We start from the raw sequence: 23,538 nt of genomic DNA on the forward strand, positions 1-23,538 counted from the left end.
TGTGAAAAAAAAATATTTTTAATTAGATCAGATACTCTTTTCAGTTTTTATTCTCTTAAAAAAATAAATTTAATTTATAAAACTGGAAATAATATTAATTTATTTAAAAGTAATTAAGATTTAAATAGATTTTGTTCATAACATTTTCACTTGAGTGCGAAAAAATAAAAATAAAAAGAGAAATAGATTTATTTTGGTGTTATTATGTTAGAAGTGGTTTCGTACATGTACATCTCCCTTTGAAGTAGGGTTCTCGATTGTGACGCCCACGTGGCTTCCTCGTACTGGGCTTCTTCTTTCCGTGCGAATTAAAATAGGAAAAATAATGTTGTGGTTGGTTCAAGGTTTCATCTTATATGATTAACCTTAACATTAACATAAGATAGTATAAAAAGACAGCACATTCAGAAAAGATAGTAAAGTCCATAATGGATGAGAGAGACTGAGATTAGAATGACTTCCACGTCTTAATCTCCTATTGGTAGATTCAACAAAAATTAAAACTTCCTTTCCGATGTAACAAAACTCAACCCTAATTTAATATTATTTTTACGAAAAAGAAAGGGCTATGTGTCGATCCTCCACAACAACAAATGGAAAGCCTGCTAATAATACATTTACTTTTTGTTTCTAAAGATAATTATTAAATTAAATAAATAAATAAAACATAGTCATCTGTTGCGTAATAATTTATTTTTCAAAAGCTGAAACTCCTTTCTCTCTCTCCGTTTTATTTGTCAGAAATGAAAACTCATGAATCAATTACTGTGTTACCACTGCATATAGTTTGTTAAGGTTTCTGTGCCTTCTTCCCTTCTCTCACTTTTCGTCACTGTTTGTCAAGGTAAATTAACTCAGGACTCAGGTTACTGAATTAATATTATGTCCTTTTTTTTGTTATCTGTAGAGATTGATTAAACTGATTAGAAATGGAATCTAGGCCTAGTTTGAGCATAGATGGTGAAGGCACAGAGTGAGTTTCAGTTGACATCACGGAAAGTTTTTGGCTTTGGTTTCATATGATTATTCATTTTGAGGGGTGGGTGGTGAAGGCTTATTGTAGTTAACACATGAAAGGAACACAAGAGGTTAAACCAGGGAAAGGAAATTTCAGTGGCCGGGGTGACTTGCCTCAGATCTAGGAAACTTCTATTATTTCTTTGCTATTTTTTCGCTTTCAGTGACCCCATTTCCCTTGTCTCCCTTTGCTGGAGAGAGAGACAAGGCATTGACGTTGTCAATTATTTGCTGCTGGTTTCTTAAACAATCTGTTGTCTGGTTTTCCAGGTTTCATACAGAGGAAGGAATACAAGTTTTTGGGTCATCAATTGTGTCATCCTGGCCTATAAAATCTAAAACAGGTGAATTCAGAAAGGATCTTGTGGATTTTTATTTTATTTTATTTTTTTGTAGTTTTTGATGCCCTAAGAGAATAATAAAACCTCAGGATTGAATTTTGTTACGCTGTATTATTTGACTGATTTCTTAAGAGGTTGGTTCTGAACCTCTTAAATTTCTTGAGGTAGGAGCCTTATTGGTGTTTTGATGCCGATTGGAATTATATAATAGAAAGGAGGCTTGAGGGAAAAGGGTGGAAAAAGTGGTTAAAAGGATAGCAACTTGTTGGACACTGAAGGATAAGAAGACTATTGCTCCAAGGCAAAGTTAATGGAGGAAATATCTTCGAGTGTTGCAGTACCTTTTACACTTGGTGTTGGAAATTTGATTCAAAAAGAGTCTGCAGTAACAACTCACATGGAGATAACTGGGCTGAAGCTTATGGCAAATACAGCAGCGGCTGCTTTGATGTTAAATCCTGCAGTAGAGTGTTGTCAGTCATATTCTGTTGGAAGTGAAAGCCGTGCAGATGTAAGTCTGCAGCACCAGATCGTGGTATCTGCGGAGGTAAAGGAGAATCAAGTTGGGGATGCCCTTGTCTCAGAAATGGTTATTGAATGTGAGAGTAATTGGGTTTTGAATGAAACCCATCATAAGGCTATAAAGGAAGATGAACTAATGTTAGCTGTGGATTTTCACTGTCTTCATAGTTCAAGCTCTCAGTCTGTGGCTAATGGCCAAAGTGATCCTTGTAGGGAGGAAGCTGTGCCGTTGAAGACTAGTTATTCTGAAATAGAATCTCCAATCATCATGAATGTTGATGATGATGTTCATGGCAAGTCTGGAGTAAACGAACCGTGTCCATCGATGAAGTCAGTGGAGAACACAGTTTCTGTTGCAATGGATATTACTAGTGAGGATCAAAGTGGATCAGATGAGCCTGATCCTAAATCCTCTGCGGTGCTTCTTGACCAGTTGTCTGGGGAGAATAAAGCATGGAGAACGAGCAACAAAAATGCTTTGGAATTGAATAGTGGCCCTCTGTGGGGTTATTCATCAATTTGTGGAATGAGACCGGAGATGGAAGATGTTATCTCTGTTCAGCCTCAACTTTTTCAAGTTCCTTCGCAGATGCTGATGAATGACCACGTATATGAGAACGAAAAACAGACACTAGCCCACTTTTTCGCCGTCTACGATGGGCATGGGGGCCTTCAGGTATGCCTTTAAAACACTGTCAAATTATACGAATTGTATAGTTGAAATTAATGTTTGACTGATGAGGTGTTGCTTTGATAGGTTGCTAACTACTGCCAGGAACGTCTTCATTCAGTATTGATTGAGGAGATAGAGGCTGCACAATCAAGTTTGGCTGAAACAAATGGGAGAGATGATTGGCAGGACCATTGGAAGAAAGCATTCATCAATTGTTTTCAGAGAGTAGATGATGAGGTTGGAGGAACTGGTGCAAGTAATAATGGAAACAACAGTGGTGGATCTGAGTCTAGTATTGAACCTGTTGCTGCTGAGACTGCTGGTTCCACTGCAGTTGTCGCTATTTTAAGTCAAACCCTCATAATAGTTGCAAATTGTGGAGATTCAAGAACTGTCTTGTACCGTGGAAAAGAGGCCATGCCACTGTCTTCTGACCACAAAGTGAGGCATTTAAATATAGTTTCATAGTAATTTTGGTGAATTTATAGTAGAAGCAGAAGTTGCCGGATAGATGTAACTTAAGTTCCTGTTTTGCAGCCAAATAGAGAGGACGAGCGAGCAAGGATAGAAGCTGCAGGAGGAAGAGTCATACATTGGAAAGGATATCGAGTTCTTGGTGTCTTGGCAATGTCAAGGTCCATAGGTATGTATCTTCTCTACAACATGATTGGTTTTCTTGCAACTTTATATCATGCAGTTGCATGTAAGGAGAGGTCAAATGCTTCAGCCACTATATTTTCAGTCATGCATCTCTTCTAGATATTATTGATCGTGAGTTTCTCTCAAGTTGAATGCGAGGACAAACACTGTTTATTCATGTCATTGATGTGCAAGTTTCTAAGTAACTTGTTTTTGCTGCAAGTGTTTTTTTTATTGGTAGTCTCTTGTTTCTTCTTAATTGTCAGTTTTTTGATAAAAAGTTGTTTATTTGTATTTTTTATTTAAAAAAGTTTTAAGTATTTTTTTTTCAATTATACTCTTGACTTAATCAATATGAAGAGAAAAGTATTAGTTATGATAATATAAAGAGAAAGCTAAAAGGAATAATAGGTAATGCACATAAAATTGCATTAAAAATAGAAAATTATTCCCTTGATTTTGGTGAAAAAACATTAAAGGCAGAAATTTTCTGAAGCAACCATTATGACTATCAATTTTTACATCACAAGTAACTCGGATTTTCAAACTACGTTGAGAGTTACAAGTCGGGTAAAATTGATTGGAAACACGATAAATTGAACCATGTAATAATTTTTCGTGTCCGAAGACATTAAAATGTTAATAATTGGAACAGAAAGTGGGTTTAGTAAGGTTCCTTCAACTTCATTTCAGTGTTCAACTATTTTGCTGCATAAATTTTTTGTAGACTAATTTTTGTTCGCACTCAACAACAGGTGATAGATACCTTAAGCCATGGATAATTCCAGAACCTGAAGTGAATATTGTGCGTAGAGAGAAAAATGACGAATGTCTTATTCTAGCAAGTGATGGTTTGTGGGATGTAATGACAAATGAAGAAGCCTGCGAGGTTGCTAGGAAGAGAATCCTTCTTTGGCACAAAAAGTTTGGTGAAAACGGAGCAGCAGGACATAGCGAAGGAGCTGATCCTGCAGCTCAATCTGCTGCAGAGTACCTAACAAAGCTTGCCATCCACAGGGGAAGCCAAGATAACATCTCTGTAATTGTCATAGACTTAAAGGCTCAAAGAAGAATTAAGAGAAAGCCTTAAAGTGATGTGTTTCACTTCCGGAACATCTTCATTTTAAGCTATTTATTTTTTGTATTTTAGAGTCATTGGCACATTTTAGCCCCTCAGTTTTTCACCAGGGCTAAGTTATATATGCTAAGATTCGCATTGTACAAGGCTACATTCAGCTTGGATGAGATATCACTCAGTCTCTGTGGGAACTTTCCAAGCGTAACAGTTTTTTTTTTTTTTTTTTCTCTTTCAAAAATTTATGAATCAACATTTTGTGTTAGTTAATCAATTGATCAGAAAATAGTTTATCACATACGCACCTTGGAGCAACTCGTAAATTTCATTGTTAGTAATTTGCACGCAATAAACACTCGAAGATCAATCAGACAATTTGACAAGACTAAACCAAATACAAAGTCTCAAATATAGCTTGAGAAACTGTTCAGCTAGCGTGACTCGGAATTGAGGTTCATTTGGGACTGCCTGACACCTTCCATCTCATACAAGTTTGTACATCAGATCATATTATCAGCGCAACTCAGACAAATCCCAGTGATACATTTTAAACATTTTGCTGCAATTTCTTGACCCTTGCATCTGAGTTTCTCAACAAATTCTTGAACTCAATCACTCAACAACTAAGTACAGAATAATCTTTGACGTAACTCTAGGAGCTGGTTCTTCAACTCATCTGCAATCGCTCCTCATATTTTCAAGCAGTGCTCTATAACAGAAAAAAAAATCTTCGGTTACAAACTACTTCCAACGTTTAGAAATACTAAACATCCAGAAATATTAGTGTCTGAACCGTTTAGAAATACTAGACATCCAGAAATATTAGTGTCTGAAACTTGAAATTGTATGAAAGCACATCCTACCATCGTAATTTAGGAAACAACATCAGAATTTAAAGAACCATGAGCAACCTAGAACAAGCTTTCATAACAAATGATCTTGTGAACTTTAAAAAAATTACCTTCAAAGCATTGTCACAGGAAACAAATTCCTCAATGCAGAAGACAAACTACTTCTGCCTACGACAAATTAATACATTATCATTTAAGAACACCTGATATATTCGTAAATAAAGAACAAAAGAATAACCTTTTACTCCAATTTATAAATGATAATAAAGTCCAAGATTGGAGCATACAAACCTTCATAAGGTAGCAAGAGGAGATCCTGCATTGGAGAAGTAAGATGAAAGATTCACCTCCAAGTCATCATACAAGCTGACAAAAGGATGTCCCTGAAGTTTCAATCAGATACATAACATTAGAAAGACAATATTCTACATGGTATGCGTACATAAGCAAGATTTACACATACCATTAATTCCTGAGCTGACAGTCGATTCTTTGGGTCTTTCTGTAGACTAAACATCGTGAAGAATGCAAAAGGAAGATCAGCAGACAAATAAAGTCACATAGTAAAATAGAATTTCTGGAAAAATGCCTAGAGAATAATGATGGAAATGCTAACTTTTACATGTTTAAACACGTTTGTTCAATGAAATTAAGAAGATACCCTAGAAAAAGTTTAATTAAAACAATGGCTGATAGGTATGACAAGTGCATTAAAGTTCAGCAGAATGAAAGCTCCCCAAGCATCCATATAAAAGGCACATAGTATAATAGAATTTCTGGCAAAAAAAGCAAATAACGATGGAAATGCTAACTTTTATATGTATAAAAACGTCTGTTCAATAAAATTAAGAAAGATACCCTAAAAACATTTAATTAAAATAATGGTTGATAGGTATGGCAAGTGCATTACATTTCTGCAAAAATGAAAACCCCTCAAGCATCCACACTTACTTGTGGATGACCTTTAAGAAATTGCTACAGTTACGTTAGCTTTCTCTCTGTTTGTGGTTGTGTTTCATTTTTTTATGATGGATTAAGATTCTTTTCTGCACACAAGTAGTATCATACGTTAAACCTACCATGCTGAGATAAATGAGCAGAATTCTGTAGAAAATTGTCCAGACGGAGGAATAGGAGGAGGTTTATCAACAATGGTTTCAATAAGCTCGAAAATGCTTTCCCAAATTTCACTTTGATCTTCTGGTGTATATGGAAACCGCCCCAAAGCACACTCTAGCAATATTAATCCCAAACTCCATATATCACTTTTGTAGTTGTAGCCTCGCTGGCTTCCATTGATTCTCTCCGGCTGTAAAATTGGCAGTGAATGTTACATTCTAGGAAACACTAGCATATTCTGGTGGTAAATTAATAAATATAGTTGCACCTATTACTCACAGACATATAGTTGTAAGTTCCAATGAAGGTATTTGCTTGACCAGATGTACTTTCCATAATTGCACTCACACCGAAGTCAGTAATCTTTACTTCTCCTGTATGATTTATTAACAAATTAGAAGGTTTCAAGTCTCTGTGGATAATATGCTTTTCATGGTGAAGGTAAACTAAACCCTTCAGCACCTACATCATTAAAAGAGAAAGAGATCAGTCAGATCTTGTTTGGGATTCATTGAATAGAATTATGGGTACAAGACTGAAGGTAAATTCCTTACTTCTTACCTGCTTACAGATGGCAGCAAGAAAAGGCTCTGGAATTGTTTTAACTTTCCTCAGTAGATCAGCTAAGGAACCCCCATCCATGTACTCTAGGATGATTGATATGACACCGTTTTCATAAAATGATTGATAGCAGACAACAACATAAGGACACTGTGCCTGTTGATTAATTTTCAACTCTTGTGCAATCTGCTTTCTCATAGACTCCTCAATATTCATTTGAATTACCTGAATTGTGAACGATGCATACATAAGTGATAAATATTAAGCTTGTTTATATAAAAAAAAAGAAAGTTATTTGTTTGTTTGTATCAAAATAAAATAGAAACACAGAGAGTAAAAATGTATAACTATCCGATTGCAACAGAAAAGACTGAGACATTAAAGAAAAGCCCACTGTAAAGGGGACCAGCTCCCTCCCAGAGTCACCCATATTGTTACAACTGATTCAGCATCTCCTTCCCCTAATTCCTGCATTCCACCACCAATAAGTTATGCCCTCTTTTCCACTCATTTACTCCAAGGCCCATGTAACCTTCCAGCCAAATATGAATTTTCGCATGACCCTCCTTGCTCCCCTTTTCTCTTCTTTTATATACTTGCAAGTTAGGTATATTAATAAGCCTGTCATAGTTCAACTACAAAAACTAGTTTGAAAAATAAGAAAGATGGAAATTAAAAATTGCTGGAAGGAGGGGACCAGTATGGGACATGTTACCCCATCATTGCTGCTCTATTTTCAAAAACTAAAAAGAAAAATAAAAGGAAAGGAATTTAGACCTTGGACCAGATGTTAAACACAAGATTAATTGTTTTTTGTTCTATGATCGATTAATATATGCAAGTTCCTAGGGATGAAAACCTCCTTAAATCAGAGAAGGGGAGAAGGGAAGTTTAGACGTTGAAAACAATTCTGAGGTGCAAAGTTGAGTTAACAAAAAAATGATGTTCTGAAAGGGCATTAGAGAAGGGGATTTGGAATATTAATCAGTTAGTCAGACGGGCTAACTAAATACAAATAGGGAAGGAGGTACAATAGCAGGATTCAGGAATGAGTTGTCATTTGTAAATAGAGCAATAGCTCTTTGTGAATGGGAAAACCTTTGGAGGGAACCTATTAAAGAAAAAATTTCTTTCCTTTCCCATTCCTATTCTTGGTTTGTATCGTGTTATCACATAACAAAGAAAGCACCAGCAACAACTTGGAGTAAACTAAATTTCTATTTGAACGAAAACAAACTACTACTAATGAAATTAAATGATTAAGCACTGATTGAAAGAAAGAACATTCAGAAACTTACAGATAATGTGCCTTCCAGTGACACTGAAATTGCGTACAGAAAACAAGTTTTCAAAATCCTTGCTCAAAGAAATGGATGTAAAGAAGAGGGGAAGGGCATTATCAAAAAGTACTTAAATGGGTAGGCAGTGCCAATACAAGGATAAATCAACGGGAAATAAGAGAACAGACTACCCAAATTCAAAGCATCGTATGCAACATGCAGCAAGTGTACCTTCAATGCAAAAAACTGACTAGTCCATTTATGTTGTACCAATTGGACTACCCCTCCATTTCCCTTTCCAACAACTTTGATAACATCTACATCTGCCAAAGTTAACTGGTCGTCTGTAGGCTTGATTGGAGGTGGCTGAAAACATATCACGAATTTTAGAACCGTATACAATAAATTGTCAGAAATTCAACCAGCATGTGTATTGTGTATTTTGACAGGGTAAAAAAAGCAGGAAGTTCAACATTCAAGCCTCCATGTGCTGCTCTTTTTATACTTTAAACCACTGGTTGAATGCACAGATATAGATATTAGAAGTTTAATAGGGACAAATTTAAACATGGTCACTTATAAAAGCACGGGTCCACGTTTAATGTTCCCATGTATAACGTATCCACTATTAAATCATTTTTTTTTCTATAAATTGTTTGCATTCGAATATAATTATTCAGATCTATGTTTTTCTATCATTATTGACAATGTAGGAAGGAAGAAGAGGACCCAACATTAACTCAGAATGCAAACAATTTTGTGCAACAAACTTCGTTTTACAAAGAAATGAATAGAAAGAATCGATTCGTTTAGTGGCTCGTGAATTGGAAGATTAGTTTCACTTGATAAGCGTGCAACTTGTTCTCCATTTGATTAAAGATACTACAAAAATAAGATAAGAAATGTATAACATCGTTAACAAATCTTGTTCTCTTTGAAAACAGTAGCAAAGGATAGCCCCATCACCGCTAATACCACCGCCGCCCCCAACATATACAAGAAAATAAAGGCCAGGGAAAACAGCAAATAATCCGCTTCACAGTTTTTTTACTCATTTCAAAACATACAATACTCCACTTGGGTTCGAAACCTGAGAACAATGAATCCACAGAAAATTCAGGAATCCCTTATTACAAGGCATTTCATCAGATCCAAAAGATCAAATTCATGAAAAGAAACAGTAGAGCAAGAGGAGTGCATATATACTGAAACAAACAAAAAAACATTCTGCAAAGGCAATAATGCACAAAAACATATATTCTTTAAGAAACAACTAAGAAATCGGATGGACATTTACCGAAACAAACAAATAAACAATCTGCAAACGCAAGAATGAACAAAAAGATATATTATTTAAGACAAGAAGGACATTTGCTGAAACAAACAAATAAACAAACTGCAAAGGCAAAAGAATGCAGAGAAAGATGTTTCCTTTAGTAGAAGAAAAAGGTGAGAGAAATATGTTACAGCTTCGACATCACTCTGAGAGACAATTCGAACTCCATCCCTGTTGACAAGCAGATCCCCATCCTTAAAAGTCCCACTTTCAGTCCTGCGACACCCCCACATGCCATCAATTCCATTTGGTCAAAACCCAAGCATAATTAACCAATCACATTCACAATCACGCACAGAGCAGAGGGAGAGAGAGAGAGAGACTCACAGGAACTTGGCAAAATTTGATTGATCAGAAACAGGAACGGAGAGTTTGAGACCAAGCCCCAAGTTTCCTTTCTTCATGATTCTGGGACTCTGATGGGGTTCACTTCACAAAGTCTGACACAGTCTCACTAGGTTTTCAAAGAAAAGAAAAAAATTTCTAGTTAGACTCTCTCTCTCTCTCTCTCTCTCTCTCTCTCTCTCTCTCTCTTTCCGTCTCTATAATTTGGGTATATAAAATCAAGACATAGTACACAGTATATATATACTATTGGTGGCAGTATTTTAAAAGTTAAAAATACACTGAAAATTATAAATTTTGTGATTGGCTGACAAAGAGAGCAGTCACCATTGACGAACTGAGAATTGAAGAAAGAAGCGATTTTGAAGATGAGCTGCTGTTGACTTTTCACACTTTCTGCCTTATTTAATCTTCTTCAAAAACAATTACCAATATTTCTTCTATGCCCTTTCTTATCCAATTTCAAAACATTTCTTCACTAAAACTGCTAAAAGAATTATAATATATATTATATATAAATTATTAATTTTTTGTTTAGGGTTTTTATTCTCTTTTAGGCGAAATTTAAACACTAAACTTATTTTAATAAAAGTTTGAGGGATTTTAACTATGACATCAATAGTTATTAAAACAATTTTCCTTTTTCTAATGATAAAATGATAATTTATTTTATATAAAAGAATTTAAAAAAAAATTAAATTATTTTGATGTTATTCTATCGTTTTTTAATTATTTTTTTATTTAAATGTTGTTAAAAATTAAAATATAATTAAATGTAAACAAATTTAAATTAATAGAAAAAATAACAAAAATAAATAAATAATTATCAAGTAATAAAATATTAAATATCTAAAAATTTAAAAAAAAATATATTAAAAAAGATTATAAGTATAAAAGACAAAAGAAATATTTTTATCATTAAAAAAATCTGTTATATGAATTTATATTATTTTAATTACTTGAGTTAATTCTTCTAGATTATAAATATAGCGAAATCAAAGATAGTTAATTTTAATCAGTAAAGTTAACTGTTTCATATTTCAACTTAATATAAAAGAATTGATTATTATTAATTATACTTTAAAGGGACTGAAAATCAATTTTAATAGAATAACTATATTTATACCTTTTATGTGTTTGCTTAATCCACTCATTTAAAAAATAAACAGATTTCTAATCTTTTTGTATAAAAAATTGTATATGTAACCTAAATGATAACTTTTAATAAAAAAGAATACCAAACTATAATAATTATATGTTTATTAATTTTTTCAATATTCTTTGTGACATATAGGTCTATTGTATATTAAGATAATGTTATTAAAATTAATATATTATTCATTTTGAATTTTAGAGTTTTGCTATAATTTTATCCTATAAAATATTTAAAAAAATTATATATACGTATTTAAATTGTCTTTTACTTTTGCCTCAACTATATATATATTTTATAATATTAACAATTTCAACATATAATGATATTAAATGTAATGATGATATGCAATTTTGTTTTGAACGTGTATTTATGGTCAGTAATTGTCAATATTAGAATTATTTACATTTGTTAGAAAAGTTAAATATTTGTTTTATATTTTTAGGTAATTGAATATTCCTAAATTGATTTAGAAAGTTTTAAGACGTCATTATTCAAGAAGTGGTGACGTATATTGGTGTTGGGGTTGGTCTTTTTAGTAGGTTATCATTTAATATCAACATAAAGTTGTCCATTCAAATGCTACATTTAAGATTGGATCAACTGAGGAAAGTTGAATTTTATTTTTTTATTTTTTTATTTATTTTTCTGCATTAATTTCAGAATAAATTCCAACCATACCTTTCCTTCAATCTTCTTCTTAACCTTCTATTAATCACATGTCTTAACAAAAAGTTAATGTCATCATTAGATAACAACTAATTATTTTCTATATTCTCTTCTGGCTTAATTAAGTTTTATAGTTCCTGTTTTCAATTATTATTAAATTATTTTTCTTTTTCTTTTTACTTTTAATTGAATTTATGTTTTTTAAATTTTTCTTTAATCAGATAAACACGGTGATTATATTGTTTTGTATCCCGTGTTAAAAAGATTATAGTTTTTTTTTTCAGTAACATAAAATAATAGAAATTACTTATAGTTTTATATTAGCAACAAATTATTTAAAATCTCATATTTTATAAAAGTAATAAAGAAGAAAAAAAATTAAATAACAGTGGATTAAAAAATATAAAAATTAAATATCCAGTAAAAAAACTATAATAGATGCCCAATTAAAAATATATAAAATTATTAGAAATTTAAAACTTAATAAAAATTTACAAAAAGAAAACCAGATTAAAAAATAAATTAACTGTGTTGCTTTTTTAATATTCTAACGTTATCTGTAAAACATTTCTCTTATAAAACAAAAAACGCCGTAACCATTAATCAAATATTAATGAGAGTGAGAGTTATTTTATAAAAACATGAAAAGAACTGCGATTTTTTGCTGTTTATAAAAAATAAAAAATAATTTATTATTGTAGTAAATAATATTTAAAAATGGTAGATGAAAGAAAGGAAAAGCTTGGAAGGAAGGCACATAGAAAAACTATGGTTGGAAAATTATTTGAAAAGGAAGGATGAATATTATATGATGTGTTGAAAAGACTTTATGTTCAAATTCAATCATTTATCATTCATCTCTACTTGCCTGGAATGGTCCTACTGCCAATAATCAATGCATTAACCATTACATTTTTCTACCATCATTAGGTCAATCTTACATATTTTGACTTTAAAATATGCTTTCATGTGACATTTTTAACTTATAATATAAATAGTTAATTAAAATATTCAAATTCATAATAATCCCAACAAGATTGTTAAACATATCGTGTGCTGTTAAAAATGGAAAAAAATAAAGGATATATGAGAGTCATTAATACAAAAGTACTACGACATTCGATAATTAAATAAAAAAGATATAAATTGTTTAAGGCATTTACATTAGAATTAAAAATAATGCAATAAAGTGATATCTTCATAGAGAAAGATATTATAAATAGCAATACACAAGTTTTAGCATGAACATTGAGTAATTAATATTAAGTAAGTTGTAATATAAATTAAACAACTCAATCTTTCACATTATATATGTAATATTAGTTATTTAGTCGAAAAAGATTAAATGTAAGTTGGCAAAACACATTATGTATGTTAGTGTTGTATAATTAGTAATCATGCAATGCAATTGGAAGAAAGAGATAAAGTTAAATGTCAGGAATGACAGATAAAAAACATTGATAAAGATAGACATTGTTAGGTTTAAGGTTTTAATTTTAACTTCATTTACTTGTTCGTCTATTTTAACATTTTGTACATGTATTTGATTTTGAATGTGATTCTTGAATTGTAGGTTAACATTTAGGTGGACAATCTCAATACCATTTTGGTTTTGGCAAAAGTTGAAAACTTTTGTCAACAATAGTTATTGACACGTATTATAATAGATATTATAATATTTCGTATATAAATAATGTTATTATTAACAATATATAAATCAATAATTATCAATTTATAATAATTATTAAAGGTTAATATTCGTCTATAAATATTAATAACTATAATTTTATCAATAAATTTTGTCCGATAGTAATTTGTTAATAATCAATGACATATTTTGTAACTCTCTCCATATATATTGATCATCAATAAATTTAATTTTTTTAATATATGACAAATAAAAAATGATTTTTATAATGTATAATTAATATTTAATAGGTTTTGACTTTTTTCTAATAATAGTAGAAGATATATCTATTGTTTATTAGTAGATTAATCGTGTAGTTATAGGTTTTGAAATTTATTTTACATGATAAAATAAGTAAGAGAAAAAAAACACTATAATTTTAAATTTTAGTATACTACTTTGATTATTTTATTAAATAAGTATAACACAAAAATATCTATTATAAGTACAACCCATATTATAGCATGTCTATGATATTTGATTTAATTATAATGATTTTATATTATAAAAATGTCACCATAGCTATTTCTATATTAGAATGTGCGTCGAAAAATCTTTATATATTATTATATTATATAAGTGAACCTTTTAAATATATATTATTATATGGGTAATAATCAATTAGGTTTCTAAGTATGACGGTAATTTATTTCTTTTAAAATTCCCAAGTCACTGTTGAGTGACATATTAGCAGTTTATTTTCGAAAGTAAAATTCTTTTATTCATTAGGCAATTTTATGCAAATGCAGAATTCCTTGGACAATGGACCATTCATATGATTTTTTCCTCAAAAGTATATTGATTTTATTTATGTAAATTTAGGTTGATAGAAAAATAAGAGACGTAAGTCCACATTTATGATGTCACAACCACTACCAAACCAACCAAAATAACAACACACTATCCATTATGCACAAAAACCGAATTAAACCAGTGCCTTATTAATCAATCTTATCTATTTAATTATTTTTATATAAAAATTTTAACAATAAAAAATTAAACTATTTTCAAAACATTTTTTTATGATAAATATGAATGTAAAAGAAAAAATGATAATTATTTCATACCATATTATTAATATAAGCCAATTATCTTAATAATTTCTTATAAAGAATTTGAATCATCTTCAACGAACCTTCCTGCTAACCTCAGTTACAATATAGTTTTAGTTCATCGGAAAACAAATAAACATTATTAAAGAATATTAAAACAAGACAATGGCCATAGAAAGACACGCGAAAGCCGCCAAGGAATCTGCATAAATAACCGAAACCTCGTCATTTTATTGTAATTTTAATTTAGGTAATAGGAGTAATTTTTAACTAAAAATATGTCTAAGTTTTTATTTTCTGATAACTTTGAAAAATTTTCAATAATTTTATGTAAGAAGTTCGTTGTAATTCACATTCTTGGAGTTAAAAGAATTATGTAAACCATTTTCTCTAAATTTGAAGAGTTTATGTTTATTAAATATGCACAAAAATATTATTTTTTTATCAATAAATGTATGTATCGAATTTATCATCCTTTTAATCATATTGAGTTGAAGCCCATAGACATACAAGTAGACACAGCATAGTCAATGTTATTAAGCTTTGAATAGTTGAATATGGAAGAAAGGTGTTGAGCCAAGAAGGGATGAATTAGAAAGAAGCAGCAGCAACTTTTCTCGATCAACACCTGTCAAATGCAAGCACACTCTCTTTCTTAATTATTTTCTGTTACTTTCTTCTTCTCACCACTACCCTTCCTTGGCGCTCCTCGATTAAAAAAAAGAAGGAAAAAAGAAAACATTCCCTGGCGCTATTCAAAGGCCAGTATCACTTTAATTTTCTCAATTTTATGTTTTTTCTTTAATTCTCTGTTTCATTTTTCTAAATGGGTGTTCCAGTTTTCCTTTTGATGCGGAAAAAAATAGCTTTTTTTTCTCTGGGTTTTTGTTCTTGATCCAAGTTTATTCTTTCTCGATGGTTTAGTAGATTCAGGGATTTTCGTTTCTTTTGGTCGTTGCCCATTATCCTTTTTGTCATGTTCTTTACATGTGTTGCTTGTATGAATTAAAATTTCAATGCTTTTGCTATGTGAGCGGAAATTCTGAATTGCGGTCGATATCAATTGCAGTGTATTGCTTTTTAATTAAGAGGTTTGTGGTTTTAGACGAACAGTTTTGTTGATTCGAATGGTTAGGTCTCTCATACATGGTTCTAATGGGAATCAAGAACAAAGATTGTTCTTGTGACATAAGTAGAATGTCCCAATAACTCAGAATTACTGGGAAAAACTGAAGATTATGTATGGATTTTGTGAAAAACGTTGGATATTTCTCAGAACATGGGAGACCTTGCTTCCCTGTTCTGATTTGTGAGTGGCAGGTTTGTTGGATTGTTCTGAAGACTTACTGAGCTTCAAAGTTGTCAAACCAATATGCCCTTATCTTGCAAGAGTTTTTTTTTTTTTTTTTTTTTTTGGTGAAAACATGCTGCTTTCACAACTCACTTTTCTTTAATCTAACATGTTACATTTTATCAAACAGGGATTTTGAGTGTTATCTGAATTGCTGGAGGCCTGAGAGTGCAAATTATCTCCACAACCGATGGATAAAGGTACTCTAACTCTCTTGCCACTATTAACCCACTAACTCCGATGGGTATAAGTAGAGTTGACGATGCTTATTTGAAAGTGAATGTTCCTCACTATTTATCTCTTTTTTTCAATATGCCCAAGCACTACATCTTACCATGACATGTCTATTCTGAGAAACATAATGATCCTTGTTATCGCATACATTGCTACGAGAACTTGTGCAAACAATTTTTACTGAACAATACTTGTGTTAGCTCCAGTGTGACTGGCATGATTTGAATTTTGAACATCTGCTTAGATTTATTAACAGCCTTATCACATAGTTTATCATTGTTTTGATAATTGAAGTATTAGGTTTTTGGATTCTAAATGTCACAGTTAGAACTACATTATCATTATGTTTGACATTTCACTAGCTATGAAAAAACTACCAAAAGCATGGAAGAGTTTCATTATATATTTTGTTTCTTATGGCCTTTTGTGAGAATGAACTTCCATCTAATAATTTAATGGAAAGGCAACATGCATTCTGTCATCGGAGTGTAATTTACATGCAAGCAGTGCACAAACAGAAATAAATGTTTAAGGTAGATCCTAGGCACTCAGTTTTCTCCAATTTCTGTTTTAGTCCTAACAGTCTTCCTCTTAGGTTCTAGCTTCTCTTAGGTTCTTGCTCCTATGAGTTCACTTATTTGGATTTTTAGTTATTGCCATCAACATCTTGGTTCCTATATTTTAAACTCATGGATTTTAGACCCTTTAGTTATCTATTCATTAAGGTGTCCATCCCTATTTTCAGTGACATTGATCCTTATTGTTTTAACTTGTTAAGGTCAAAGTTGAGTCCTAGATAGTGGCATGCAGTGATCGGGTCCAAACTGTTCTACTACAACGGTCTTCATCATTATTATTACATCTATAAATTTCATATTTGCTGCACTAAATTGTTCTACTACAACAGCCCTGTAACAGGACTTCATACTGTTATACCGCTATTTAAAACCCTGATTATGGTACCAGTTCCTAATGTACCTAAACCTTTGTGGTTTGAAATAAGGACCATATCCCCATAAAGATTATATAAATATATACAAGGACTAAGAACTAAATGAATGAAAATTATAGGGATCAATATCTCGTTTAAATCAAAATCAAATTATCAAGGAAAGCGTGGTTTTCCATAGGAACAAACTTTGTGCCTCCACTTTGCATGTTAATATGTTTGTAGAATATAACTGCATCTATGATATAAATAGGGTAATTTGAAACTGAAGGGTCAATGCACTTACTTTCAATGAAATGAGATTTCCTTTGTTGTTGCAGATGCCAGGGTGGAAGAGACTGTTGATTTGCGAACCAATGTGGAGTTAGTGAGATCAGTCTCTGATAAGCACCATGATCTTTTAAGGCCATCTGCTCGGAACTATTCAAGAGGTTTGGAATGAAAAAAAAAATATTATTCTTCTATTTGTTTCCAATTATTCTATTATAATTTAATTTTTCATGATTTTATGTTATAAAAACTTATTATCAAATAGGGTCTGCTAGAACACATGGATTAGTATATGATGATGACACCAATGCCTTGTATCACTCTCGATTTTCTTTTTAATTGGGATGAGATGCGGCTAGGAATATATGCTGCTGAATAACATATCTTACTCTAGTACATCTATTGTTCTAATTGTAACCAATTTGGAGGATTTTTTATTTTTTTTTTGTTTTCTACCTTTTCCGTTGCAACTGTTACATCAAAAAGAATGAGCTCCTCTTTGCATAATTGATGAATGCAACTTCCTTTTTTTTCTGCATCTTGTTTTCAGTGACTCTTGATTTTTATTTCCATTAGATCTATATAGAATAATTAATAAGTTCCTTCAGAGCCTTGCCCTTTGTCCTTGAGTTCAACCTCAAGGACCAGTTTTGTCTCTTTACTAGAGTTTAGAGAACTATGTATAAATTTTGGCCAAGCGGCTAATGTTCTTTAGGAAAGAAGGTCAAGAACAGGGTTGGGGATGACAAGTGCAGTGGTAATGTTCTGTATTAACTTAATAAAGACAACTGCACAAATCAAAGCTTCTTTTTCACAGTTGCTCTTGATCTCATAAGCAAATTTTTCCACCTTAAATGTTAACAAATTTTACGGCCATGGCAGGACAAGCAACAGATGCAGGTGGCCGTGGAAAGGGAAAGTATGCCTTAATTAAAGACCCAGAGGACTTCCAAACTGGAATTTATGATAAGCCCCTTCCATTTTATGGATGTGGAATCGGATGGTTCTCGTAAGTAATTTCAATCAACTGTGTTTCTCAATATCCTCAACTTGCCTCATGGCTTTGTTTGTTAAATGGCAGATTTCTTTTTGGATTTCTGTGTCCTCCCATGTGGTTCTATGCTACAATTCTCTATTTTGGAAATCACTATAGGAAGGATCCTAGGGAACGAGCAGGGCTGGGAGCCTCTGCAATTGCTGTAATCTCTCTCCCTTTCTACTCTTTCTGTCCATTTGTCTGTTTGTTCATGCATGCAGTTGCATAATGTTGTGCACTGGAATGAAGTCTTCTGTCACATAGCATTGGAGCAAACTAAAAAAAAGAAACCTATAGAAACACCAGTTTACTTGGATCAAACACTTTTCTTGAAATTGAATTATAGAAGTGAACAAACCGAGTAACATGGGTTAAGTTCATTCCATAGTTTGAAGATGTCTTTCAATGTACTGACATCTAGTAACAGCTCAAAATATTTCATTTCATTGAATATTTTTGCAATATGCCACAACCAATCAAACTATTACTTTATAACTTGATCATGCATAATGAATTGTAGTTTTCAATGTGATTGTAGTTGTTCTTGCCTTATAAGTTCGTTTTCTGCATTGCAGATACTATGTATTATTTGTTCATTACTATGCTTGACTGTGTTGTCTAATTGGCGTGGTGATCAATTTGCAGGCATTGGTGTGCTCTGTAGTGTTACTGATGATTTTTGGAGTAATTCTTGTGTTTAAATTGCGGTTCCTGTATTTATAATTCATGAGCAAAGGTGAGAAATAGAGAAGCAAAAGCATTTGGAAGCAATTCTGGCGTGATATTAGAAACAATTGGACATATGATGTATATAAGAACTTCAAATAGATGGAAAAAAAAGCCTGCATATTGTTTGTGAAGTAATTCACAGCAAGAAATCTGTGGGCTATACCATAAGTTGAGAAAAGATGATTTGTCATATCCCTTATTTCATTATTTTCCGAACTGATATTTATACTCAAAAAGAAATATCTTGAGGAAGTGTTTGTGAATCTCCCAAAATCACTATTAATTTTATTTTATTTTATTTGTTAACCCTTGGGATGCTGAAGTGCTGCATATGTTCTACATAAGAAAAGTGCAAGGCTACCACGGCTAGAGAACTAACTTAAGATCGCTGACACACAATGCTAATAATTTTTTATGCTTTACTGTAATGTTGAATAGTAAAACATGGAAACTTTTTGGTCTAAAACTTATTTTAACGAAATAAATATTTTCTTTGCTCCATTTAAAAATTGTATATAACTTTTCATGTACAAAATTTTGTGTTCATTTTTATAGATATTAAATAGGTTTAAATAAGTGACCGTTTATTAGGTGAATAAAACCCAGAATCTCCAGCTAAGAAGATCAAATGCAATTTTGACAACTAGGTTTTAGCTAGCTTCGAAACCACTAACAGGAAATCTTCATGCGAATTCATTCAGTGGGAAGGTGCCACTCGTAAAACTTAAACTACGAATTATTTTTACCTCAACAAAATCTTAATAGATAATATGATTATCCCACTACATTTAGATTCTACTTTTTTAAAATATAAGACCTACTACCTCTTAACGACAACTGTTGTTTTCTTATTTTCAAAAATGTTATGCGTATTTGTAAACATTTTAAAAATTAAAAAAAACAGTACGTTTATTCGCAAAAATATATGTAAGATATAGTGTAAGACTAATTTGCAAATCAAGCAAGATGGAGGTACTGAATATTCGCTATCCACAAGTATAAACACACCTGATTTAAATGAAACTTGCTTATTTCAATTAAAGAGTACATAATGTAAAGTAAGACTTGACTATTAAACCCGTCTTAAAACAGTTCTTACAGAAAAATATATATAAGACTACGTTCTCCAGATTCTACAATTAATTGCTTGTAATTCAACAAACCAAAAAAATCTCTCAGCCCTTCTTTTGGATTTTAGACAAAATAATAATTGAATATTTGCATCAAGCAACAACAATGTATTCGTTCCCAAAAATTTTTTATATGGAGATCTTTTCATGAATGAATGTCTACTAAGCAGCAAGACAATTAGGAAAAATTGTAGGACTCCCAGTCATAAGAACCCTAACTGGATCGGTCAGTTTTTAGCCACCAATCGCACGTACTTGTTCTCGACTGTAAATCTGGAGCTGGAATTGATCTGTCCACAAATTTTCATAACAAAACCAACATTTTAAAGATTAGTTAAAACATAAATAAATAAATAAAAACAATCATAATGGCTTACCTTCTGCTCAAGCGCCTTGCTCAAGTGAGCTTCATCCACTGCAATGCCAGATTCTTGCAGTGCTTTGAGGACAACTTTTCTAAGTTTCTTCATCTTCAAAATTCCATCAGGATGCTGTGACAAACATAAAAATAACCATCCACATTTAAGTGCACTAATGAAATTAGACGTATAGACCAATATTGAAAAATACAAATTTTGAGTAAGATAGTTGTAGATGGCAATGTCATAGCACGTCTAAATAAATCCGTCCTAAATCAAGCACAAAAACAAGAAAGGATGCCAGTCTGAGATTCAAAACACGTACAGATTTCAAGGCTGATTTGATAAATTTCTTCAATTTTATTTTATTGACAGTAATTGTACAGCAAGGTTCTAACATTCCTTCTTTCTTCAAATTGCTCTCTCCTGTTGCTTTTTCACCCTGAATTACTTCTCCGTTTCCCATGTCAACCGAAGTGCCTTTCCTGCTTTTCTTAACAAGGTCAACAGATTTCCCATCCCTCGATGCTTCAAGTTTCCTCTTTTTCTTTGCTGAAGAAGTTTCATTCCCTTGTTTTGAGTCATTTTGTGTAGAGGACTCCTTCAATTTTGGGACCTCCACATTACTGTCCTCTCTCACCTTGTCATTAGGACCACTCTCCACAACAGTCTTAGCATCATCGGTAGCAGATTTATCTGCCTGGATCGGTTGCTGCTTTGAAGCGTGGAATGCTCTCGCCTTTGCCCTGTGCTTCTTCCCGTCAGCATGGAGAAGAAGTGTTTGCTTACTTGTAGTTGATGTATTGCAAAGACTGCCGAGTCACAAATTAGTAGAGCATAATATGATACAACCATACAGATGACAGAATATAAGAAATATTCTTTCTTGGTGAAGATTATGGACATAATACCAGGCACAATTCATTACTATAACACACTTTTTCAAAGAGTGTCTCAGACCCTCAGATAATTAGCCACTTTTGAAAGTTGACTCTACTTTTACTAAGTTCACAATCTACATTGTTGAGAAGAGCCAAACCAAGAAAGCATATGATGAATTCAGTGTTTACTTAGACCACAGCAAAGCTATTCAGTCTATAGAGGATAAAACATACTTACTAAATATTCAATTACCCTATTTTAAGCTAATAACATAAATACAGAATCTATATAATTGATCCTAATATCATCAATTGCTATATCTATAGGATTCTGACATACACGTTTAACAAAAGGGAAGGGGGAGTGAACACTGCGCAGGCAGTGCACCATATTCTCATGAAGTAGGCAACACGAACTAAAAGAACAATGTTCTGAATTTTACTAGCATACATTTTCACAAGATTGACACCAACACAGACTTGGCTTGCAGGCTAGAAGTCAATCAACACTAATAACATTAGCCAGCCGAATATAGCTTATTAGATAGGATTACCATACTATATTAAACTTATACACTAAACCTCTCCCTCTTGCATAAGGATGACAATAGGACTCCGACCTAATGGGTATCCACAAGCATTACCCACAATAGATATGATATTTTACTTACCAAAATAGGTCTGTGTTCAGATATGATATGGATAATTTACCCACAAAATTGTCTGCAAGTATTTTAAAACTCAATCCTGCCCATACCCACAGAGTATATTTGAAATGTTTTATAATTAGGAATTATCTCATATTTGTATTTTTCTTTTAATTGAGTTATGCATACTTGTGTAAAAAAAAAGGCATATAATCCACATTCAACTCAATGCCTTTTTACGCACATTATTTACACTGCATAAAGACTACAAAAGATAAACTACAACCTTTATGATCCAGGAAACCCGTAAGACATGGTACAGAAACTCAAATGCATTGAGTAAGAACATAGAAGTCTAAATCTAAAAACCTCTTAGAACATATCATTGACTCTGCAATGTAAACACACTGGCCACTACCATGATACTGGGAACCCATTAGATTACATACCTACAGAACCAAGGAGGCCGCTCAGATAAACCCACATTAATATCAACTTCAGGCCTCTGTTTGCTATCCTTGTTAGGCGTGGCAGTTGCAGCACTCAAAGTTTTGCCTTGGCCTTTTGGACCATACTTTTCCTGGAAATCAATGTAAAAGTAGAAGGTGTAGAGAAAATAAGGCATACATTTTCACAGACTTGATGAAAATACATATGCTACCAAAATATCCAAACAACGTGAATAAAAATTTGACTCCTCTAAAGTAAGGAAATTGCATAAATGCACACTATCCTCTAAAACGTGCCCCCCCCACTTCAGCTTAAAATTCTGAATTCCAAGACAACAACAATAGAGAGAAATATTGAAAATCGTCAGTGAGGAAACTTTCAAGAAGCTCCTCTATCGAGATCAAGTCAACCAAAAATCCCCAGCACTAAAGAGGTGATGTTAAACAATAAAAAAAAAAACTTTATTGATTGAAAAAAAAAGTACGCACACAAATCACATCGAACAAAAACGAGACGGGGGACGATCCATTGACAAGAAAGTGAAAATAAATGAGAGACTCACAGCTTCTGTAATGCACTGTGTGTGATCCTGAACGGTGTCACGCCCAAATATTTCCCCACAGTCAATGCACGACAACTGCATAACAGAAAAAATAAAATAAAATAAGTGGGCATTACAAATGCAACAGATTGTGAGGGGAATTGATGAAAAATGGGATTGAATGAGAACTTTGTAAGCGGAGCAAGTACGAAAGTGACTCGACAACTTGGGTTTTTTGAGGTTGTCTCCACAATCTTCGCATTGAAACCAAACCATGTTTGTGATTTAACTTGTATGTTGGTTTGCGTCGGTACCAAGACCAAGCGAGGATGTTGGTTCTGTTTTGCAACTTTTGGGGTTTAAGAAAAGGCTAGGGTTTTCCGTTTCCCTCCACTATATGTATATCCTTTTTCTGTGCCCTACCTTCAAATGATTTATCTTCGTTACCACCTTTAAGATTGGAAATTGAAAAAAAAAAAAAAAAATCTTAACCATGGTTATCTTATTCATAAGTTTTTTTTTTTTTCCAATTAAATCTTTTTAAAAAATTCAAAACAAATTCAAGCCAACTTCATTCACGATCAACGATGAAAGATGAATCAGACTTTAGTTTTTCGAAAATTAAATCTCACTCTTTTATT

The 23,538-nt window shown here is 32.3% G+C and overlaps 4 protein-coding genes across 10 annotated transcripts; 2 read left to right on the plus strand and 2 right to left on the minus strand.

Moving 5' to 3' along the window:
- The first annotated feature begins 692 nt into the window (after positions 1–692).
- Positions 693–4,439, plus strand: LOC106768242 (protein phosphatase 2C 56). 4 transcript variants are annotated; one of them, XM_014653264.2, is made up of 6 exons: positions 693–844; positions 1,288–1,361; positions 1,491–2,556; positions 2,638–2,994; positions 3,091–3,196; positions 3,948–4,439. In XM_014653264.2, the coding sequence occupies exons 3-6, from the start codon at positions 1,669–1,671 to the stop codon at positions 4,280–4,282; spliced, it is 1,686 nt and encodes a 561-aa protein (XP_014508750.1). In that variant the 5' UTR covers positions 693–844; positions 1,288–1,361; positions 1,491–1,668; the 3' UTR covers positions 4,283–4,439. The 4 variants fall into 4 exon arrangements, with proteins under 4 accessions (XP_014508750.1, XP_014508751.1, XP_014508748.1 ...); XM_014653265.2 differs by having other exon boundaries at positions 1,523–2,556; XM_014653262.2 differs by having other exon boundaries at positions 1,527–2,556.
- A 134-nt stretch (positions 4,440–4,573) lies between these two features.
- Positions 4,574–10,131, minus strand: LOC106768244 (mitogen-activated protein kinase kinase 2). 3 transcript variants are annotated; one of them, XR_002668845.1, is made up of 11 exons: positions 9,742–10,131; positions 9,546–9,630; positions 8,270–8,444; positions 8,097–8,119; positions 6,799–7,023; positions 6,517–6,699; positions 6,198–6,427; positions 5,582–5,627; positions 5,410–5,501; positions 5,229–5,286; positions 4,574–4,976 (listed from the first exon to the last, which is right to left on the minus strand). XR_002668845.1 is itself a non-coding variant. In XM_022783958.1 (10 exons), exons 1-9 carry the CDS (start codon positions 9,816–9,818, stop codon positions 5,412–5,414), a joined length of 1,134 nt encoding a protein of 377 aa, XP_022639679.1. In that variant the 5' UTR covers positions 9,819–10,130; the 3' UTR covers positions 4,574–4,976; positions 5,410–5,411. The 3 variants fall into 3 exon arrangements, 2 of the variants coding, with proteins under 2 accessions (XP_022639679.1, XP_014508753.1); XM_022783958.1 differs by lacking the exon at positions 5,229–5,286 and having other exon boundaries at positions 9,742–10,130; XM_014653267.2 differs by lacking the exons at positions 5,229–5,286; positions 8,097–8,119 and having other exon boundaries at positions 8,310–8,444; positions 9,742–10,126.
- Positions 10,132–14,824: 4,693 nt separating this feature from the next.
- LOC106769369 lies at positions 14,825–19,067 on the plus strand. 2 transcript variants are annotated; one of them, XM_014654966.2, is made up of 6 exons: positions 14,825–15,081; positions 15,802–15,871; positions 17,175–17,285; positions 18,007–18,133; positions 18,206–18,323; positions 18,806–19,067. In XM_014654966.2, exons 2-6 carry the CDS (start codon positions 15,862–15,864, stop codon positions 18,881–18,883), a joined length of 444 nt encoding a protein of 147 aa, XP_014510452.1. In that variant the 5' UTR covers positions 14,825–15,081; positions 15,802–15,861; the 3' UTR covers positions 18,884–19,067. The 2 variants fall into 2 exon arrangements, with proteins under 2 accessions (XP_014510452.1, XP_022639681.1); XM_022783960.1 differs by lacking the exon at positions 14,825–15,081 and adding an exon at positions 15,179–15,411.
- Positions 19,068–19,901: 834 nt separating this feature from the next.
- On the minus strand, positions 19,902–23,324 carry LOC106769368 (UBP1-associated proteins 1C). Its single transcript, XM_014654965.2, has 6 exons — positions 23,087–23,324; positions 22,919–22,993; positions 22,356–22,486; positions 20,704–21,190; positions 20,397–20,510; positions 19,902–20,309 (listed from the first exon to the last, which is right to left on the minus strand). Exons 1-6 carry the CDS (start codon positions 23,171–23,173, stop codon positions 20,247–20,249), a joined length of 957 nt encoding a protein of 318 aa, XP_014510451.1. The 5' UTR covers positions 23,174–23,324; the 3' UTR covers positions 19,902–20,246.
- Between the last annotated feature and the right edge of the window lie 214 nt (positions 23,325–23,538).

The sequence above is a fragment of the Vigna radiata genome, chromosome 7, assembly GCF_000741045.1.
Source record: "Vigna radiata var. radiata cultivar VC1973A chromosome 7, Vradiata_ver6, whole genome shotgun sequence".
In the NCBI taxonomy this organism is placed as follows: Eukaryota; Viridiplantae; Streptophyta; class Magnoliopsida; order Fabales; family Fabaceae; genus Vigna; species Vigna radiata.

Excerpts from the sequence above, each read along its gene's own strand:
- LOC106769368 (XM_014654965.2), bottom strand. The coding sequence starts at position 23,173 with ATGGTTTGGTTTCAATGCGAAGATTGTGGAGACAACCTCAAAAAACCC. Across the intron at positions 22,994-23,086 it reads GTACTTGCTCCGCTTACAAA|TTGTCGTGCATTGACTGTGG; the intron begins GTTCTCATTCAA and ends TCTGTTATGCAG. Across the intron at positions 20,310-20,396 it reads GCAAGGCGCTTGAGCAGAAG|ATCAATTCCAGCTCCAGATT; the intron begins GTAAGCCATTAT and ends ATTTGTGGACAG.
- LOC106769369 (XM_014654966.2), top strand. Across the intron at positions 17,286-18,006 it reads TGCTCGGAACTATTCAAGAG|GACAAGCAACAGATGCAGGT; the intron begins GTTTGGAATGAA and ends CGGCCATGGCAG. Across the intron at positions 18,134-18,205 it reads TGTGGAATCGGATGGTTCTC|ATTTCTTTTTGGATTTCTGT; the intron begins GTAAGTAATTTC and ends GTTAAATGGCAG.
- LOC106768244 (XM_022783958.1), bottom strand. The coding sequence starts at position 9,818 with ATGAAGAAAGGAAACTTGGGGCTTGGTCTCAAACTCTCCGTTCCTGTT. Across the intron at positions 9,631-9,741 it reads TCAAATTTTGCCAAGTTCCT|GACTGAAAGTGGGACTTTTA; the intron begins GTGAGTCTCTCT and ends GGGGTGTCGCAG. Across the intron at positions 6,700-6,798 it reads TTGCTGCCATCTGTAAGCAG|GTGCTGAAGGGTTTAGTTTA; the intron begins GTAAGAAGTAAG and ends TTAATGATGTAG.
- LOC106768242 (XM_014653264.2), top strand. The coding sequence starts at position 1,669 with ATGGAGGAAATATCTTCGAGTGTTGCAGTACCTTTTACACTTGGTGTT. Across the intron at positions 2,995-3,090 it reads CACTGTCTTCTGACCACAAA|CCAAATAGAGAGGACGAGCG; the intron begins GTGAGGCATTTA and ends CCTGTTTTGCAG. Across the intron at positions 3,197-3,947 it reads GGCAATGTCAAGGTCCATAG|GTGATAGATACCTTAAGCCA; the intron begins GTATGTATCTTC and ends ACTCAACAACAG.